Source organism: Mustela putorius, unplaced genomic scaffold, assembly GCF_011764305.1.
Source record: "Mustela putorius furo isolate JIRA1106 unplaced genomic scaffold, ASM1176430v1.1 tig00003853_pilon_pilon_pilon, whole genome shotgun sequence".
NCBI classification, from domain to species: domain Eukaryota; kingdom Metazoa; phylum Chordata; class Mammalia; order Carnivora; family Mustelidae; genus Mustela; species Mustela putorius.
In genome coordinates, this window is record NW_025422005.1 from 10,821,378 (window position 1) to 10,842,919 (window position 21,542).

Sequence of the window (21,542 nt, forward strand, 5' to 3'; positions counted from 1 at the left end):
AAATATAAGACATAGAAAAAGATAATATAAAGAAATAAAAAATAGTGTATTGTGATAAACACAAAGAAAAATGTTTTTATTTTTTTTTATTTTTATTTTTTTAAAGATTTTATTTATTTGTCAGAGAGAGAGAGGGAGAGAGCGAGCACAGGCAGACAGAGTGGCAGCAGAGGCAGAGGGAAAAGCAGGCTCCCCGCCGAGCAAGAAGCCCGATGTGGGACTCGATCCCAGGACGCCGGGATCATGACCTGAGCCGAAGGCAGCTGCTCAACCAACTGAGCCACCCAGGCGTCCCAAGAAAAATGTTTTTAAATAACAGAAACGGGGCGGGGGGGATATGAAATCTCTATCTTTATATCCCCCAGGAACCTATATCATTGGCTCAATGAAAGTGTACCTAATTCACCTGTGAGTTCCCCCCCCCCACACACACACACACACATCCCTTTCCCGTGCTGAGGCCAGTCCCTGGCACATTCTAAGGCGGAGCTCGCTTTGGTAGGTAACTTTGGGTTCTAGGCGTTGGGCAAGTCCCTGCCTCTCTCTGGGCCTCAGTCTCCCCATCAAGTATAAGGAGGAGTCGGACTAGAAGGGCTCCCCAAGGTCCCGACCAACTCTGACGCTCTAGGATTCTATGAATAGGGTTAAAGAGAACAGGGACCAGCTATTGCTTCCCCACCCTGGCAACTGTTGCCAGACGAGGGCCATCTCCTGGTAGAAGGGGAAACTCCTCCCTGAATCGGGGAGGTCTTTGGGGGCATCCCATCATGCATCGCGACTTCGCCTCTCTAGGAGGCACGTTTTGGCCTCTTTGGTCACGATCATCCCTTTGGATCCAGCCAAAGAGCGCGCCTCGTTCCTATGGCAACCGCGCCAGGTCCACGCGCAGACGGCGGGTAGCAAGGGTCAAAACACATTCGCAAAGTAGAAGTCGTCGACCCGTTCAGTCCGCGCCTTCGGTGAGCCGAGCCTTTAAGTGTCACGTGACCCCTCCCGCTCGTTCCCGCCCCCCTCCCCTCCCCAGGTCCCGGCCAGCGCTGGTGCGGACCGGAGGCTCCCGGCCCGGCGGACTAACTGGAGCACCGACGCCGCAGCCGGTTGGGCCGGTGCCCTTTCCCGGTAACTCCTTCCCGGCGTGACGCGCGGAGCCGCGGACGCGGCGGGGCCGGGCAGGCTCGGGGATCTCCCGTCAGTTCCTCCTCGTTCCCGGTTCCCCCGGGCCCGGGGGAAACTGGGAGCCGACAGGGCCCTGCCCAGGGCTCTCGGTGGGCGGCGAGGGAGGCGGCCGTCTCCTGGAGGGTTGCGACCTCCGGCGGGAGCTCAGACCTGGAGCGTGCCTCCTGGAGCCGCTACCTGGAGCGGGGGATACTGCCTCGGGCGGTAGCCTACCTGTTGGGCAGGTGGTTTCCTGCCCCGAGGCGGGCACAGTCGAGCTCGAGACTGCCAGCCAAAGAACTTCACAGCCCCCCGCCTCTGGGGCTGCTCACTGGAGGCGACTGACACGGTGGAATAAGGCAGCGATTGCACTGCGTGATAGGAAAAATAATAAGTATCACTTTCTGACTGTTGACCCTATGTTCAGTAAATCCTTTACATACATTTAACTCCCTTGTTGATCCTTTCAAGGTGGTACTGGTGGTACTAATTCACCTCCATTTATTAGTGACACTGAGGCTTTGCAAGTTTAAGGAAATTGCCCAAGGTCATAAAGTGTTGGAGGACAGATCCCAATATGAGTCTGTTCCAGAGCCTGTGTGCTTAACCAACAGCTACCTCACCTTCCCGAGTTTCAGCGCTCTGTGCGGGGTTTTATAGGACAGAATCGGTTATAGGTTGCCTTAAGAAGAAAGAGACTGATTTGGTTTAGGATTTTTGCTCAGTTACGCATGCAGTCCTAAAAATTGGCCATCAAATGGGTCAATTTTGTGAGCACTCCCAGGCACTATTGAGACTTCCGCTTGTCAAAATGCACCGCTGTTAACAGCTTTGCCTTCCTTAAGTCAGGTGTCACATTAGACACTTGAACCATAAAACTTGAGTAATTCATGAGAAGTCAAGATAAATATGACCCTTGAAAACTCAACGTATGATAGAACAAAGATCATACTTCTGGACTGTAAATGTCTGTGCAACACAGCACTACCTTGTTCATTAACCAACCAGGATTCTTTCTGAACCCACAGTGAATTCAGTTATGGCACTCCCCAGACATGGATCTTTAACATTTGAAGACCCTGCCTGGTCTACAGCTTTTGCATTAACCTCCCTTCACATGGAAAACTAAATTTTTTCTCACCAGCTTTTCCTCATCTTTGGTCTCTATTTATGACAACTGTATTGCTTATACTTAAAGAATATCCTTAAAGGATATAAAGATACTTAAGTATCCTTATATACTTAAAGAGTATCCTCCCTGGGTTTTTTTTTGTTTTGTTTTGTTTTTTTGGTCCAGTGGGTGTGGTGAGAAAGAATAGATTTGGGGTACACAATGTCATAACCATCTTTTTTTTTTTTTAAGAGTATCTCTCTTTCCTACTTGTACTTATTTAACCCCAAGAATGTCACAGCTATTGAGTTTCATAGTTTTGCACCTGGCAGATCTTACAGTCTCATGAATTTATATAGCATGTACTCAGCGAAGTGTTCTTAAGCCGCTTATTTTTTAAATTTAAAGTATTATTGTCAGACTAAGTGAAACAGTGTGTTTGAGATGTAGTTGCCTTGATTTTCCTATGTATGTTTTCCCACATGGGCTTATCATTTCTTCATCTCATTCATTTCCAGTCATTTCTAAAGCTTTTCTAACCCAAGGAGTCTGGAAAGTTGCTGTTAATTCTTACTGCTCATCTTTTCATCTATAATAGTTCTTATGTGTGGTATATTCAAAAATAGCAGCAAGATGGTTGATTTTAAAAGCCCTGGTCAAACAGATTGACACTTTTCCTGCCGAAGAGCTTTTGTTTGTTTTGTTTTTCATCTATATATCTTATCCTTTTACCTAAAAAAGTAAGACTGTCCAGGTTTCTACCACTGAAACTTATTGCCTCTTCGATCATTTCAGCTCTGGAAAGGAAGAGAAATGGAAGTGAAAAAGTTGAGCATTTCCTGGCAGTTCTTGATAGTTCTGGTTCTGATCCTGCAAATTCTGTCTGCGTTGGATTTTGACCCATACAGAGTCCTAGGGGTCAGCCGAACAGCCAGTCAGGCTGATATTAAAAAGGCTTATAAGAAGCTCGCCCGGGAATGGTAGGTGAAACAAAGAAATAGCAGTTTAATATAAACTAAGCAGTTTTAGCAGGGGAATGAAGCCTAAATTATGGTTAGCTTTTATTTGTCTCTGTTTCTATGTTCAGTAAATATACATCTGTCTAAAATATTTTACTGGAGAGAACTAATGTTCATGTTATTCTATAATTTTTAGTGATGAGATCCAAAGCTTGTGTTGCTGAGAAACCCCTTTTTAAAAATTCTTTGGTGTAAAAGATTACCCTAGATGCTGCTAGCATATTGAATGTTAATGTAAAAGAGAGCTTTAGTTTTAAAATATATATGTAATCAACCATAGGTCAGGTAACCATCCCCACGCTGTGTTATTCACAAAGTAACTCTTTGTAAGTGTCATTGCTGAAGGGAACATCCTCCAATCCTGTTGTCTAAACTATTTATTTTAAGCTTTCAAGAAAATTTAGAGTAAGAGCTTTTTGCCCTCAGTTTTACAATGTTCAGGAACTGAATACATTACTCTTAAAAATCATCATTTTGTAGAAATGTAGAAAAATCATCATTTTGCCTAGATAGTTTTTGTATTTGCTAAAGAGTATATGTGAATTAGCAGGATAGCAATAAATTTAAAACCTACAGACAGATGTCAGCAGTTTTTTCCACCAATGCTTTGGATGTGCCAAAGGAGTAGAAGCATCTGGATTGTGTAGCTGGAGGGGAACAGCAGGAGGGGAGAGGTTGGGAAGGGCACAGGTGACTAGAAGCTGGGGCGCCAGTCACAGACATAAAAGCAGGTTTGGGATGGGAACGATCATCGCATACCTACTGCATGCTAGGCTCCCGGTTCTATGTTATTTATCTTATTTATACCTTATAATTACCCTATGAGAGAGGTATGCTGTCCCTCTTACCTGGGGGTAAATCTAGGCTTTATTACCTCTGGGCCCTATAGCTTGACCTTCTGCGCCAATAGTTTTTTTTTACTTTTTAATTGCTTTTTTTTTTACTTTTTGATTGCTTTTTCAACTTTTTAATCCCTTACCCATCTGAGTAGACGGAAGAGTGAGTGGGTTAGTGTTGGGGCGGGCAGGAAGTTATGTGGGAGCAAAGCGGCCACGTGCAGATGACATTGCATTCTGTGTGTGCCTCTGCCTGACACCATTATTCTTCAGTGAAAGAAGGAGCTTAGTTTTAAACGGGTTGCGATAAAGGTAAAATATAGTTTAAAATTCAGTGTTTTGAATACGTAAATATTTTAAACCAAACTCCAATCACAGAGAATCCAGAATTCAGTACTAAAAACACAGTCTGATTATGTGTGGCCTCTTTCCAAGGATTCTCTTTACAACAGAATTGCTTTCCACATTGTTTCAGACTCTCGCCTCTTTATATTTAAAGCAAAATACCTAAATCTGCAATGAGTTCGAAAGGTAGCCACATTCTTTTGGACAGGGTACGGGCCTTTGGCAACATTTTAAAAGCAGAAATGATCGCTTGAGGATGTGGGATTTATTAAAATGTACAACTTTGACTTTTCTGTCTTCCAGAGCTGAAAAGGGTGTTATGCTATTAATTAAAGGAGTCATATGCTTCTCTTCCTTAATTACATTCTCTCTAGGAGTCATTCGTCACCTCAGAAGTATAGGGAGTATCATCCAGGGAAAGTCTAGAATTTTACTTCACCTTGTATTTTCACTGTGTTACTCCTTGTTGCTGTTTTGGCAACGGCACGTTTTATCCCTATAACCATTGGTTTCATTTCATGACGGCTTCATGGGCACTGAAATGAACCATTTCCCCTTCCTTGGTGAAATCATTTCAAGTCACTTTTTCCTCTCAGAAGAACTATGCTTCTCTCCTAATAATTAAGCTTTCACATAGATGCTTTCCCTCTTATCATCTACACTGGCCCCTCACACCCCAGGAAAAAGGCGTCCTAAAGTTTGATCGGAAGCAAATGAGTATTAACATGGTCAGTCACTGGAACAGTAAAACGATTTGTCTACGACTTTTCTGTATTACTTTTTCTACAGCCAGTAGATACCAACTACAGTATTTTCTTCACTCCCAGGTTTAAGGAACGGGTATCATATTGCGGTTGGTGACATGTTTCCTACATACTGAAAATAGTATTGGGCAGTTCTTTGCTAGAGCCGGATTTATCCTTCCCTACATGTTTGCCACCTTGTGGTAGTGTCCTGCAATTAGGAAAATATTCCTTATAACCTGAAACTGTCTTGTGGTTTCCTCCCTGTTCTCTGGCCTTGGTTTTGTCTGCGTCAGGATCTGTGATTCTAACCGAGCCGCCCTCATAGCCCTCTCCTTGGTTTGGTCTCCTCAAAAGCCCCTTCCAATCCTTCCCCTACCACATTCTGTATGTTCAATCTTCGTTTGTGTGATTGCATCATTTTTCTCTTTTCAGCCTTCAGCCTAAGTCTGAATATCTAAAACATTTTTTTTTTTTATCATCCAGAAACATGCTTTGGAACCACCATCTTGTTTCTTTAAGTCATACTATTTTCATTATACCCAGCTGACCTTTTTTTCCCACTAATATCCATAATAAGAACTAGATAGTTAAGAGAGGAATGATCTCTAAATTCAACAGCCAGCCATTTGCAGTTTATTTTTAGAGAAATCAGAATATGTGGTTTAATTCATTCAAATATGTTCCTGCCAGAATAAGTTGATCAAGTTATAAGTTTTCTTTATTCCAATGTACTTGGTGCTGTTTTTAGTAGTCATTTGCTTCCCGGTGGATGGTTTCTCTTTCCTGAACCTTTGCTAGAGGAAATTTACTAAAAGTTAGCCAGAGTGATTACATAAAGAATACACTCTGTATTAAAGTCTCTTAACAAAAAGAACATTGAAAAATCAGTTGGTATAAAACGCTGACTTAGGTCTTGAGGGATCCTAAGGAAGTAAAACCTAGCCCCTAGTTTCAGGACTTTAGAAATCTCTAAAACTGAAATTGGCATAAACACGAGTATATTACAGAATAACAGAATAATCAATGACTGCAAATGGATACAGTTGATTGCCGGCTATGGAAAATAGCAAACATTATTTCTAACAGAAATTTAAATCACTTTGCATAAAGTGCAGATTTTTCTCACCTCTTAAAACATGGGGCCTGGAAATGATTATCCATTTATAGGCAAAAGGCCACCTTAGGCAAAAAGGGACAAGCAGGGCAATAATCAAACTGAAACACTCTCATTTGAACATCAGGAGCCAAATGTTATTTGGAACATGGTTGTCACTAAGCAAGTTCACGGTGTGCCAGAAAAGCTGTTTCCTATGTCTCCCTGACTGATCAGAAGAAATCCCTTTAGATGACATTCTAACGTTGGGATGAACTGCCCCCATCCTAGGAAGAGAAGTCAGCTCTTAGGGCTCAGTGACATTAGCCTGGAGCCAGCTTCAGCAGTGTGTAGGAACCAGGTAAAGACATGCCCACAGCACACCTTTCCTCCGAGGGACGCTGCCGAACTCCCTGGCACTTTGAAATTGTGCCCTGCTGAAGCGTTTTGGGTAGAAACAGCCGGTTTCAAATTTTCACTTAATCATGATGGTCATGGGAAGCAACTGATTGCTTCTACCATTTATTTTTAAGAAACTGTCCTAACAAAATGGCCTTGCATTCGCCTCTGATGTAGTGAACTGTGTGTACAGGATATTAATTGTATGTAAAACACTGAATCCACGCTCACTGCCTGCCCGTTTTTGTTTCAGGCATCCTGACAAAAACAAAAATCCTGGAGCAGAAGACAAGTTCATCCAAATTAGCAAGGCTTATGAGGTATCGTGTCAAACTTGTGATGCATCCATTAGCTTTGATAAAATACTCTTTAACTGGCCAGTTTTGTAACGACCTCTCAGAGAGGGCACACACCCCCAGTGTCCTTGACCTAGTTTCTAGATGATGGTAAAGAAAGCCTATTTAGACACATCCAATATGTTGAAATCGGTGCCTGAATACTTTTTCAGCTCTTAAAAAAAAAAAAAAAAAAAAAGTGGCCTATTTTAAAGGCTTTAATTGGAATTGCAGAATTCTCAGAATTCCTCAATGTAGGTCTCTACTTCCTTTGTCGAAACTTTTTTTTATTTTTTAGGTTTTATTTATTTGACAGACAGAGATCACAAGTAGGCAGAGCAGCAGGCAGAGAGAGGAGGAAGCAGGCTCCCTGCTGAGCAGAGAGCCGGATGCAGGGCTCAATCCCAGGACCCCTGAGATCATGCCCTGAGCCGAAGGCAGAGGCTTTAACCCACTGAGCAACACAGGCACCCCGAAACTTTTTTATCACATGCTCATCTCAGCAGCATATGTACTAGAGTTTATATTAAAGAAAGATGGATGGGCCCGTATTTATTAAAGTGGCACAAGCTTACAAGTACATGGAAACACAAGATTTTCAACAATTTTCCAACACATCCGCTTAAGTAGCTTGGTCTGGAATGTGCACAAAAGAGAAGTCCGCGGCTCCCGTGATTTGTGTCGGGTGATACTCTTCGAGATACAGCGCTTGGCTCATAGAATAGAACCTCATCCTGAAACAGCTTCTCGAATTTTAGACTTCGGAGTTGTTTCTAAGTAAAACAAAGCTCACGTGCCAGACCCTGCACTCGGTGCTGTGGCAACATTTTGGTGTTCGCAGCTTGTCCTGTCCTGGTTTGAGTTACTCCAACTTTAGTGGCATGACCTAGTCCCATTTTTTTATGGTCAACATTATGTTAAGTTTTATTTGCTTTACTTACGTGCCGAGTACTGTGATAACACAAAATCTCTAAAGCCAAGATGAACACAAGGACTGAAGTCTTCTGGTCTTGAAATAACTGGATGTTTCTACTGAGAGAAAAGTTTCCTGGTATGTTGGCGACTGCTCTCGGAAAGTCTAACCGTGCTATAGCTTTACGTTTCTTTTCTTCCCGTGTCTTCCGTGCTGCTCACAGGACAGTCCTTTGGGTGAAAATTTTTCCGTTTCATAGATTTCCTTTTTTTTTTTTTTCCTTTCCTTATAGATTCTTTCCAATGAAGAAAAGAGGTCCAACTATGATCACTATGGAGATGCCGGAGAGAACCAGGGCTACCAGAAGCAGCAGCAACAGCGAGAGTATCGCTTCCGCCATTTCCATGAGAATTTTTACTTCGATGAATCCTTTTTTCATTTCCCTTTTAATTCTGAGCGGCGGGACTCCATAGACGAGAAGTATTTATTGCACTTCTCGCACTACGTGAATGAAGTGGTTCCAGACAGCTTCAGGAAACCTTACCTCATCAAGATCACCTCAGACTGGTGCTTCAGCTGTATCCACATCGAGCCTGTTTGGAAAGAGGTAGTTCAAGAATTGGAAGGATTGGGTAAGATCATTTTATTGGCTGGAAGGTGTCTGTACAGAAGAAGGTAACATATCTTGAATTGTATGGGCTCCTGGGAAGAAGGAACAGTGAGATTTCTCTTCAGAAGTTCACATGACTGGGGGTTTTTCCAAGGACACATTTTCAGAGAAAGAAATGTGTCCGCCATTCTCATTTTGCACTACTAATTTGAAGCCTTGACCTAGCCTTGAAGCCTCTGTACAATTTCCTAATATCTAGTTGGGGGAGCCTAATATATAGGAGAAGTTTAAAAATTATTGGTTGAACAAAGCAGCCCTCATTGATGCTTGGAGTTGCTAGAGCTGTCATAACAAAATACCACGAACCAACAGAAATGTATTTTCTCACAGTTCTCAAGGTTAGAAGTCCAAGATCAAGGTGTTGGCAGGTTTGGTTTTTTCTGAGGCCTCTCTCCATGGCTTGTGGGTGGCCACCTTCTCCCTGCCTGCTCGTGGGCTCATGTCTCTCTGTGCACGTCTCCGGTGTCTCTCTCTCTCTTCCTGTGTCCTCATCTCTTCTTACAAAGACACCAGTCATACTGGATCAGGGCCCAAGCTGACTAACTCATTTTAACTTAATTACTTCCTTAAAGGCCCTATCTCTAAATACAGTCACATAAACACAGTACTGGGGGTTAGGACTTCAACAGATGGATTTGGGCAAAGAGTCACAGTTCCATCCATGACAGTAATGGTCATGCATTACCATTCGGGATCACAGATTAGCCCTTCCTGTGTTCATAGTTACCGCCTGTGCCAGGAAAATGCCAGCGATCCAGGCCAGGTATTTATTTTAACGACTCTTAAAAGTTGGAATTATGGAAGAGTGTGTGTGTGTGTGTGTGTGTGTGTGTATGTTACAGGCATTAGGAGACCTCTTCTTGAGTAGCTAAGAAAGGCCAAACTCAATCATAGGGACCAAGGGCCCGGATGTCTCTGGAGAGAATGTACCCATGAAAACCATCAGTTCGTTTATCCTAAAACAGAAATTTTCAGCCTGTGGTTCAGAAGCACTCCAGTTTGCCAAAATGCTTTCATGAGATTGAGTAAAGAGGTTCTTGGAAGAAGATGAGGAAATAAGTTTAGCACAGTGTCACGCACATGGGGGGCAGTCAGCAGATGCTGCTGCTGGTGCGTAATGAGAGAACAAGAGGCTGAGATGAGCTGGAAGCCCCTGGGTTGAACAGTGTAATGGTGTTTTATGCCACACTAGGTGGTATACTGAAACCTCTTTAACCTCGTTCGTCTAGGCGCCGACATTCAGACCCAGGAGCAGAATAGAAACGTTAAACCAGTGCGTAAGTTAGGACGGCAGTGTGCCTACACCAAACTCAGGTCAGAGCCAATGTTCTTTTTTTTTTTTTTTTCCTAAGATTTTATTCATTTATTTGACAGACGGAGATCACAAGTAGGCAGAGAGGCAGCCATAGAGAGAGAGGGGGAAGCAGGCTCCCCGCTGAGCAGAGAGCCCGATGTAGGACTCGATCCCAGGACCCTGAGATCATGACCTGAGCCAAAACCGAGAGTCCAATGCTTCGCCAACTGAGCCATCCCCTGCCAAAAATATTCCTACTCTGAGTTAATAGGAAGAGCAGACTAGGGCACCTGATGGGCCCAGTCGGTAGAGTGGGTGACTCTTGATCTCCAGGATATGAGTTGGAGTCCCATGTTTTGTTTAGAGATGACTTTAAAATAAAATCTTTCAAAAAAAAAAAAAGAGAGAGAACAGACCATCTTAAATATCAGCGGAGGGGTCAGGGGAAGCTCGGACCTTCTCCCAGAACAACGTAAAGTGCCTGGATTGCCATGGATGGATGAAATAGAACAGTTCTACCCCGGGGGAAACGTGGCAGCTAGTTAGGGGGAATCCACGGCCACACAGCGTGGTAAAGGCTAGTCTGCAGACATAGCCCACGTGTCTGGACAGCCATCCTGGGGAGGAGGACCAGAGTAGTCAGTGCTGCCTTCCACCTCGAGGAGTTTACTGTCTAGCTGAAGAGAAAATCTGTCCCCAGAGAATGCACACTTGGCTTTTGCGAGTACAGAATCACATTTGCAATTACAGAACAATGGAGTGCTGCCGGAGTGAGTGGGGGATGAGAAAGAATGCATGTTCTCATTGTACACTCTCTTCCTGATGGACCAAGTACAGTGTTGGCCGTTAATGTATAACTTATGTAGTTTTTATTGAGCTTCAGTTGTTTGGCATTGTGCTAGGTGCATCGTGAGGATTGTCTATATCCCCAGAGCAACTCAGTGCAGGAGAGACTGTTACTATCCCTGTTTTCCAGATGAGCAAACCGAGGCCCAGGAAGGTTAAGGAACTAATCAAGGCCACACTATCCACAAGTAGGCGTGCTGGGATACAGTCCCAAGAGCACGACTCTAGGGGCCACGGTTAACCACCATGCCTGCACGGCTTCAGAAATCAGTAAAATGTGGCCCTTGCACCAGCACACTCGGGTGGGAGACACAGGCGAATCATCGCAGTGCTCTGTGTGCTCACTGGGAGGGGTGCAGACAGCGACCAGGGTGTCAAGGAGGTTGCAAGTCTTAAAAAAATCAAATACCATTTTAGGGCAACCCAGTTTGAAGAACCCTGCAGCTCATTCACCATGACTTCTCATTGATTTTTTTTTTTTTAAGATTTTATTTATTTATTTTACAGAGAGAGAGAGATCACAAGTAGGCAGAGAGGCAGGCAGAGAGGCAGGCAGAGAAAGAAGGGGAAGTAGGCTCCCTGCTGAGCAGAGAGTCCGATTCGGGGCTTGATCCTAGGACCCTGAGATCATGACCTGAGCCGAAGGCAGAGGCTTAAGCCACTGAGCCACGCAGGCGCCTCTCTCACTGATTTTTTTGTAAAGATTTATTTATTTATTTTAGAGAGAGAGAGAGTGTGAGTGTGAACAGGGGAAGAGGGAGAGAGAGCCTCACGCAGACGCCTCACTGAGCGTGGATCCCGATATGGAGCTCAATCTCACGACCCTGAGCCGAAGGCAGAGGCTTTAACCCACTGAGCCACCCAGGCACCCCTATGTTTGGAATTTAATTAGGAAGTCACACATGTGCACAAAGATAATGTGCACAAAGATTTGTACACAAAGGTATTCAAGGATACCCATTAAAATATTCCTTGTAATAGTGAAAGCCAAAAGCAACTTCAGTATTCAGACAGACTGATGGAGCGGTTTCCGTGAGCTCCCGCTGCGTGCCACACTCTGGCCTGGTGCTTGGGATACATCCGTGAACCGAACCAGGCTCCCTGCCTTATGTCCTAGCAGGGGCAGACAGACAACAAGCAAATGACAGAAAAAAGCAAAGTGTGTGAGTTGTTAGAAGATGGGAAGTGCTGTGGAAAAGGAAAGTGATCGGGTTGAGGGTGATCCCGTGTGTGGTGGGGGGAACTTCAGACATGGTAGCCCGGTGGGCCTCATGGAGAAGGGCTTGGAGTTAGCAAAGGAGGGACCCAGTTCAAGAGAAGTCGGGGAGGCACGCAGTCCAGGCGGAAGGAACAGCCAGTGCCAGGGCCCTGAGGCAGGAACATGGCAGCATGTTTACGGAAGAGAAGGATGCTGGGTGCTGAAGCAGTGTAAATGAGGAGGAGGAGGAGGAAAGCGAGGTCAGAAGGGGACCAGGGACCAAATAATAAAGGGCCTGTTGCCCTTCATGTAGATCAGCCTTTACTCTGAGTGAAACGGGAAGTCTTTGCAGGGTTTGGACAGAGGCGTGCCATGATCTGTGTTTATGTGTTAGAGGAGACAGTGTGCTTAATATGTTGAGAACAGGCCATGGGGAGACCAGGAGAGACAGTAACATTGGGTGGGTGTTGCACAACCAGGGAAGAGAGATGGTGACTCAGAGAAGAACCTAAAGGAAGTGGAGACAAACAGATTCCTGGCGCGTTTTGGAAACGAAGCCAACAGCACTTGCTGACAGATTGGACGTGGGGTGTGAGCCGCGAGAGGTAGAAGATGACTCGGGTCTTCCGTGCAAGGGATAGGAGGGAAGGAGCCCTGTGGGTGACCAGGGGAGGCCTGCGTGGGATGGGCCTGGGGGAGGAGAGCCGGAGTGGGGTTTGGGAAATGTTAAGCTTGAGAAGTCTGTTGGGCATCCAAGAGAGGACTCGTCCTTTGCTGGCTAAGAATATTTCATATACCTTGGTGTCTGGCAGAGGACCTGGCTTGCCAGATACCGTGGTTGGAGGAAGGAACAAGGAAGTTACTCGAGCATTAAGTGAAATGAGTATCAGATGCCCCTGTTTTGTTTTTTATATAAGTTGTGTGTCCACACATGTGTTTATGTAAGAAAAGGTACAGATAGATACCAGATTATTAACAGTATTATATGGGATTTGACTTCTGAGTGATTTTAACTTAATTTCTTTCTCTTTTTGAGAATGTATACTTTCTAATATCTGTCTCTACAAATTAATTTATATAAAATGGAAAATTTATCTGAAGAGTGAGAAGACTGACTTCTCTTGATAAATCATAGTTATTTTTCCAACCATTGCCAAGTTGTTGAACCCTTGGATTGTTTACAGGTCTTTTTCCTTGTGAATAGAAGCACTGTGAGCAGACGGCTTTCTTTTCTTTTGAAGTATTTTCTCACAATCTCCAAAAATTTGAAATAACAGGACTGAAGGATACAAAGATTTGTAGCTCTTAAATATTGCCAGATTATTCTGCAGTAATACAACTGAACCGATTTAGAATATCAGCAATGAAAAAAAAAAATGCTCATCGGTCTACTGGGAAAGATATCCTCCCCTCCTAGGTCAAGATTTCAACTGCACACCAAAAACATCACTTAGCAGCGTTCCTTCATCTACCACGGGGGCATAAACAAGCCTCATATAGGTCTTCCACACTTTGCAGGTGTAGGAATCGGCGTGGTCCATGCTGGGTACGAGAGACGCCTGGCCCATCACCTGGGAGCACACAGCACTCCCTCCATCCTGGGAATCATAAATGGGAAAATCTCCTTCTTCCATAACGCGGTCGTCCGCGAGAACCTGCGACAGTTTGTAGAGAATCTTCTTCCAGGGAACTTGGTGGAGAAAGTAAGTACCTGGCGGAACAGTAGATTACCAGGTGCCTGGGACCGCTGGCGGCCCTGACCTCTGTCTGTGGTCATCTCAGACCCGAGGGCAAGGTCGTGTGTTAATCACTCAGCCGAAATCATCTCAACAAAATCTGTAGGAGACTGAAAATTGAAATAGAGTGAAAGACAGAGAGACTCCGTTCCTGTTAGTAACCACTGGACACACTTTGACAGTGGTGGGGATCTGAGCTGAAGTGACAGTGACTCTCATTTTCTAAACCAAAAATTAGATCAGCAACATGGGATGAAAGATTTCTTTCTGACTCGTGTGTTTTTTCATTTGAAGGTATTTGTCTTATGAAAGGATTCGAATTAGGTTACATTTGATTGTATATTTAACAGTCACATCTGTGGAAAACACAAGATTTCACGAAGTCAAACATTTTTGCAACTTTTCAGAACTTAGCGTAAGGCAAGGTTGAGTCAATTTCACAAACAAGAATTGCACTAAAGAAACCGGGCACAAAGAGCACACACTAGTTTATCTTTATACTTAAGAAGCATTTTTCCTCCAGGATCTTAGATTAGGGATCAAAGGAGCTAGAACAGAATTCTTGTTTGTTTTAGCAATTCATTCCTTTAACTATACCAGAGAGAGCGAACATATCAATAATTCCATCTTATTTCCACATGCACTATGCATAGACTGTCCCGCCAGGATTATTATCCACAGAAGAAATACTTGTTGGAGGCTCCCAGAACCATCACAGGTTGTCTGAATGGGTCCTCAAACATTTATGAAATACCTGTTCTCTGCCAGTCACTCTAATGTTGAGGACTCTTCAAGGAGCTCCCAGTCTAGTTGGTGATTATTTCCATCTGATCTGCCGAGAGGCTGCCCAAGAGAGCTGGGAAAGGCTTCTTGGCAGAAACAGTCCCAGCACGAAGTTCGCCAGGTGAGCAGAGAAAGGGAATGAGTTGCAGGCAGACAGAGGTCCAGGACATGAAACAGCTCTGTGTGAGGTAGTCACCAGTGAGCAGGAGCGGATTTACTGGCATCTCCCTGCCAGGGCCTCTGAGAGCCCAGCCGCCCTGGTCAGGAACTCGGGCGTCGTTTGCAGGTGCTGGCACCACTGGAGGGGGCTGAGCTGAGAGTGAAACGACCAGATTGAGGTTTACTGGAGATCATTGTGGAAGCGGAATGGAAAGATAAACCTTCTTTAACTTGGAAAAATTTCTAGGAAAAATTTTTATTTATCCATGTTTTTTATATTCTCAGTAGGATTATTTCAGCCATAAACAAGGAAGCACGACAGTACCAATTCACGGGGTAATAGATGAAATCGTGTAACGTATAGACTGAGTGGGTCCCCTTATTCTTTTAAGTCGTTTTAAAAGAGGAATCAACGGCATTCTCTTCCACAGGTTAACAGATGAATAAAGACAGTCTGTAACAGATTAAGAAACATGTCTATAATTCAGAAGCTTGATTTTTTTAATAACATACCCAGTAATTATTCCAGAAAAGATTGTTGATTTCAGTCTGTAGGACTGGGAACATGAAAAGATGAAATCAGTAACTATTCTTTTTAAACCATTTTAGTCAAACAAAGACAAAAAGATAGTAGTCTGCATTTTCTATTTCTTTTTTTTTTTAAGATTTTATTTATTTATTTGATAGAGATCACAAGTAGACAGAGAGGCAGGCAGGTAGGGGGGAAGCAGGCTCCCCGCTGAGCAGAGAGCCCAGTGCGGGGCTCGATCCTAGGACCCTGAGACTATAACCTGAGCTGAGGCAGAGGCTTTAACCCACTGAGCCACCCAGGCGCCCCTGCATTTTTTATTTCTTATGAAACAGGGTCTTACACTTAATTGATTTTGTTTCATTACCTCTTGACTATATAATGCACTTGTTGGGAACTGACTACTGAAACCAACTTCCTCTCTTCCATTTAAGGTTACAAATAAAAATTACGTCCGATTCCTCTCTGGCTGGCAGCAAGAGAATAAGCCTCACGTGCTTCTGTTTGACCAGATGCCCGGCGTACCGCTGCTGTACAAGGTATATTAGGTGCTGGGGGAAGGTTTGCCCTTTTTTTGGTGGAAGGACTTGTGGGCTGCTTTTCCTTTTTGTGAGGAAGAGCTTACCCAAAGAGAAATGTGTGAAGACCAGAAATTTGCCTTAACCACCGTGCACTGAGCATGTCCTGATGCCATTACCGTGCAAGTGCGTTCCACACACACACTAGCCTAGGATCTTCGGAAGAGCCCAGGGGTATAAACAGCATCCCTGTTTTATAGACCCAAGATACCGAAGCTCTGAGAGGTTGTATAACCTGTGCCCACGGTGACCCTCCACAGCACTTCTGGCTCCTCCCCCCGCCCCCATTAGCCCTGTGACATGAGATGGGAGAGCAAAGTGTCCCGCCTAACTGTTCTCACCCTCCCCACCGTCTTCCATAATCGAGGTAATTCCTCCAACACTCCATGCCTCCTCCAACCCAGTGTCTATCTCAGGAAACTGAATATTTTTCTCCATAGGTGAAAAAAAAATAAAATTCACTGTGTTTAGCTTTCTGGGTACAGTTTTCAGGCGTGAAATGCTCTAGAATTCCTTCAAGGGCACTAGCAGCCCGAGTGGGGCTGTACAAGTTAGGAATCGTCTCCACCCGTGGTGTGAACGGGTCTGTCTTGGTTTGTGTGATCCTGCCACCAATTTAGTTTCTTCCTCTCTCTTACACCCAAACAGTTGACTGCTTTTGCATACAAAGATTATTTGTCATTTGGATATGTACACGTCGGTCTGAGAGGGGCCGAAGAGATGACAAGACAGTACAATGTCAACGTCTATGCCCCCACCATCTTGATCTTTAAAGAACACATAAACAAGCCTGCAGACGTTATCCAGGTACGTGGGAGTCGCCCTGGCTTGCGGCCGCACTCACATTGTGTCTTGGGCCTTTAGAAATAAACAGCAACACTGAACAGAGCCAGTGAGAAGGAGAAATTCGTTTTTCATTTCTTCCTTCAGAGGCATGAAATTTAAAAACAAATTTGGTTTTTATCCAATTTGGGTCTGTTTTACTCAAAAAATAATCTCTGGGCAGAAAATAAGACGGTGTTGGTGCCCCGGGCTGAGGGAAGAAGATAGGGGAGTTAGTGTTTCATGAAGACAGTTTCCACTTGGGAAGATAAAAAGATTCGGAAGGTGGATGGCTGTGACAGCTCGCAACAGTGTGAATGTACTAAATGCCACAGAATTACGCACTTGGAAAGGGTTAAAATGGTCCATTCTTATTGTATATTTTGCCACAAAAGTAAAATAATAAGAGGGGCACCCAGTTGACTTAGACATAGAGCATGTGACTCTCCTCTGTCTCGGGGTTGTAGGTTCAAGACCCACATTAGGTATAAAGATTAGTTAAATCTTTAGGGGTGGCTGGGTGGCTCCGTCGTTAAACGTCTGCCTTTGGCTCAGGTCATGATTCTGGAGTCCTGAGATCAAGCCCCGCGTCGGGCTCCCTGCTCCGTGCAGAGCCTGCTTCTCCCTCTCCCGCTCCCCCTGCTGTGCTCCCTCTCTCGCTTCGTCTCACTCTGTCAAAGGAATAAATAAAATCTTTAAAAAACTTTTTTCAATAAAATAAGAAACAGTCATCACCTTTTATCTCTAAAGTGATCCTGTCAGAGAATCAATAATCTTATTCTAAAATAAATTACAAAAATAAATTTAAAAATTAAATATAAAACAACAAAAAGGAATGAAAGAAAACCATAGTAAACTAACTCAGAGAACATATAAGTGAATATCTGATCTTAAGGTAAAGAAGGGTTCAGGGCACCTGGGTGTCTCAGTCCTTAGGCTCAGGCCGTGGTCCCAGGGTCCTGGAGTGGAGCCTCACATCGGGCTCCCTGCTCAGCGGGGAGCCTGCTTCTCCCCCTCCCACGCCCCCTGCTTGTGTTCCCTCTGTCGCTGTCTCTCTGTCAAATAAATAAATGAAATCTTTAAAAATAAAAAAGATAAGGGCTGAAAATCTTGTTGGAAAATCTTAATTTGTGTGTAAGTTTAAAATTTATATGTAAATACTTCAAAAATTTTAAGTTAAACAATAAGCTAAGGGAAATACTTACAACCGATCTAAAAAAGATTATCTTTAATTTCTCATGAGCTTCTTCTAATCAAAGAGATCAACACAATACTTCCCAAAAGTGATTGCTTAATGGGTATAGAGTTTTCTTTCGGGGTGATGGAAATGTTTGGAACTAGAGAGAGGTGATTGTTACACAACACTGTGAATGTACAAAATGCCACGGAGTGATATTTTAAATAGTTAATTTTATGTTATGTGAATTTCACCTCAATTTTAAAAAATTTTAATAAAATTTCCCAAGCAGGGTAGGCTGAGAATATGAATAAAATTCTGAGAAGAGACTCAGGTGACTAATAATCACTTTTAAAAATTAAATCTGACTAATAAAAGCCAGTTTAACATTTTCTTCTCCCAACATGTTAAAGATTTTCAAAGAGAATATAGTTGAACAGGCAGCCTTTTGCGGAGCTGGAGGAAGCTTCAGAAGTTTTCAGAAAAGCAATTAGGTGATAATAGGCCAATTGCCTGGATTCATTCACCAAAAGAGTACTCCTGAGTACCTCGTATGGGCCAAATACTGCCCTGCGCTGGGGACAAAGCCCTGAACAAAGTCACCTCAATTCCTTGTTCCAAGGTCTACCCTCTGTTCTAGCTGTACGACAGAAAATGGGCATAACATTACTCCATGGTGGCCTGTCGTAAGGGGAGAAGCACCAAGAGGAAAAACAAAGCAGGAGAAGGGAGTGGGGAGTTGGGAGAGCAGGTTCCCATATTTTAAAGCAGAATGACCGAGAAAGGCCTCACTAAGAGGCGGCTTCCATAAAGACCTAAGGGAGATGAGATTACTTTTTAGGAATCTGTCCTCGGGGAAAAGGAATTCAGGCCAAAATTATAGAGACATTATCATTTGTAACCAGTTTCACTGGGGGGAAAAATAGAAGTATCCAACAGTAGGCTAATTATTGGTATACACCAAACGGACTACTATATAGCCGTTGAGCTATTAAAACGGCAGTTCTAGGGGCGCCTGGGTGGCTCAGTGGGTTAAAGCCTCTGCTTTCGGCTCAGGTCATGATCCCGGGGTCCTGGGATCGAGCCTCGTATCAGGCTCTCTGCTCAGTGGGGAGCCTGCTTCTTCCTCTCTCTCTGCCTGCCTCTCTGTCTACTTGTGATCTCTGTCTGTCAGATAAATAAATAAAAAATCTTAAAAAAAAAAAACAAAACGGCAGTTCTAGAACACTTACTGATGGGGACAGTTTTCATCACATAAGGTTGAAAGGGGCAAACAGGAGACAAAATTGAGGCACAAGTCTGTAGCAGGTCTGAACCCTCTCCCTGGTCATCTCAGACCCGAGTTCCACAGTAGTGAACTAATAACGCAGACAGAATCACTTAGATGAGGTCTGTAAGAGAATGAAACTTGAAGTAGACGTAGCACAGACTGAAGGATCTCAGTAGATGTCAATTCTAGACACGCCTAAACACTGATCTCGATTTTGTGACCTGTGTGTGCATGTGCGTGCGCGTGCGTGCGCGTGCGTGCACGTAGGAAAAAGCTGGAAATAAATGCATCTCTTGATGGCAAAATTACATATTATCCTAATACTTGGGTTTTCAAAAATCCCTTTTGTGGACATGTATTACTTTATTTCTTTAATGTTATTTTTAATTTTTTTTTTTCCTAAAATTTTTTTTCCACATAATCTCTACACCAAACATGGGGCTTGAACCTGCTACCCTCAGATCAGGAGTCAGCATACTCTACCAACTGAGCCAGCATATATATATATATATATGCATATAATTTTTTTTTAAAGCAGTAGGAAGCCTCTGACTCATCCTCTCTTAAAGGAAGCTAGAATGAGAAGTTCTAAAAAATCGCTTATTTCATTCACTCCTTAAACATTTTGTTGCCTGCCTGTTGTGGAGGGAATACAGAGGAGCTCTGACATCCAGAGTTAGTCTCTGTCCTCACGACTCCATCGGAGGAGAGAGGCCTGGAGGCAATTTCCATCCACCAGCCTGGGTGACTCACTCTGATGTGAACATAGGGCAAGGGCCCTTGAGGCTGGGACTCCGGGGAAGGACCTGGCGTGAGGCAGAACCAGATGGGGTAAGGGGCCAGTGAGGAGAGAAGGGCAGGTTTAGAAGAAGGTAATGGATTCAGCTGTGGAGGTACAGAACGTGAGCAGCCTACAGGAAGTCTGAGGGATGGTGTCCCCCGGACAGTGGGGTGTAGGGATCCAGGTCTTAGTGGGCTGGGGAGGGAGGTCTGTAGCTCCTCAGCAAGTGGTGAGAGGCAGAAGTCCCCAGTGGGAAGCCACCTGCCAGGCATTGGTAGTCAGTAAGAGGAGGAGGGGGCCAAGAACAGATTTCTGGGCAACCTCAGGCAGTTAAAAAGGCGTTGCCCTGCCCCGTGGCCGCCGAGGAGCTGAGAGAGTCAGGAAGAAAACATGCCGGCAATGAAGAAAGGAAAAGAACTTCTCAATTCAGGATTTATCTATGAAGACTTCCGAAATTGCTTTTCAGGAATAGCTTTTCCTCTTGAGAATGATTCATTGGTCCCTTGGGGGAAGTTGTAACTCAGATACATTTACAGAATTACTGGCACGGGGTGCCTGGGGGGCTCAGTCGGTTAAGCATCTGACTCTTGATTTCGCCTCAGGTCATGATCTCAGGGTTGTGAGATCGAGCCCCGCACCCATCTCGGTGCTGTGGGTAGAGCCTGTTGAAGATTCTCTGTAGCCCTCTGTGCCTCCGTCCTCCTGTGCACACACACAGGCTCGCTCTCTTGCTCTCTAAAAAAAAAATCACTGGCACAATGGATGCTTTTCCAGTTTGCTCCTGTGGGTCTGAAATCGGCGCCGCCCCATGGCAGGTCATATAGTAGGTGACGCTGGCGGTCCCACTTGTTTTGTGGCGCGCTGCTGAATGTGTTGTGTTGGGTCTGCAGGATTTATGGCCACGTGCTAATTTCTTGATTCTTTCTTCCCTCGATGGGCATTTGGGGGCTTTAGGAGCCATGTTTCCATGAACATGTGTATCTCAGTCTATCTGGGTTTCTCTAGGACAGCAGTTTGCACAGGTTCACAGCCCCTGGGGTGAGGGTGAAAAGTCTGTGAGATCAGAACAGTCTTCATAATAACATAAAGATGTAATTTGTCCTTTTGCTCTGTGTTGATACTTACGCTGATGGTACGAGAGCCATAGTGGGTGAAATTGCCAGAGCGCGGCCCCATGTGCGGCCTTGTGCGCAGCCCAGTGCACCAGCCAAGTCACAGCCCAGTGCGTAAACCCAGGCATGGGACCCAGACCACTATTAAGCAGCTGTTTTTCACTCCTAAGCACTCACCATAAAAACAAACAGAAAGGGATGCCTGGGTGGCTCAGTGGGTTAAGCCTCTGCTTTCAGCTCAGGTCAGGGTCTCAAGAGTCCTGAGATCGAGCCCTACACCGGGCTCTCTGCTCAGCAGGGAGCCTGCTTCCCCCACCCCCTGCCTACTTGTGATCTCTGTCAAATAAATAAATCAGTCTTAAAAAAAAAAAACAAAACCTGTAACTTACCGCTTAATGCCCTTGATGAGGCAGTAACAGGGATTTATTTTATTTTATTTTTTATTTGACAGACAAAGATCACAAGTAGACAGAGAGGCAGGCAGAGAGAGAGAGAGGGAAGCAGGCTCCCTGCTGAGCAGAGAGCCCGATGCGGGTCTTGATCCCAGGACCCTGAGACTGTGACCTGAGCTGAAAGCAGAGGCTTAACCACTGAGCCACCCAGGCGCCCCATACAATTGATTTTTTAAAGATTTA

General features: G+C 44.4%; 1 protein-coding gene across 3 annotated transcripts in view; it reads left to right on the forward strand.

Moving 5' to 3' along the window:
• The first annotated feature begins 809 nt into the window (after window positions 1–809).
• The window catches only part of DNAJC16 (DnaJ heat shock protein family (Hsp40) member C16), a 33,893-nt gene continuing 13,160 nt past the window's right edge, over window positions 810–21,542 (forward strand). Inside the window, exons 1-7 of one of the 3 annotated variants that reach the window (XM_004741416.3) lie at window positions 810–959; window positions 3,062–3,246; window positions 6,958–7,024; window positions 8,245–8,584; window positions 13,479–13,663; window positions 15,602–15,706; window positions 16,394–16,552. In XM_004741416.3, the coding sequence (XP_004741473.1) occupies window positions 3,080–3,246; window positions 6,958–7,024; window positions 8,245–8,584; window positions 13,479–13,663; window positions 15,602–15,706; window positions 16,394–16,552 (1,023 nt within the window). In that variant the 5' untranslated portion in view covers window positions 810–959; window positions 3,062–3,079. Of the gene's footprint in view, window positions 960–985; window positions 1,120–3,061; window positions 3,247–6,957; window positions 7,025–8,244; window positions 8,585–13,478; window positions 13,664–15,601; window positions 15,707–16,393; window positions 16,553–21,542 lie in introns of those variants that run through there. The other 2 variants (XM_004741415.3, XM_045063796.1) reach the window with 2 other exon arrangements.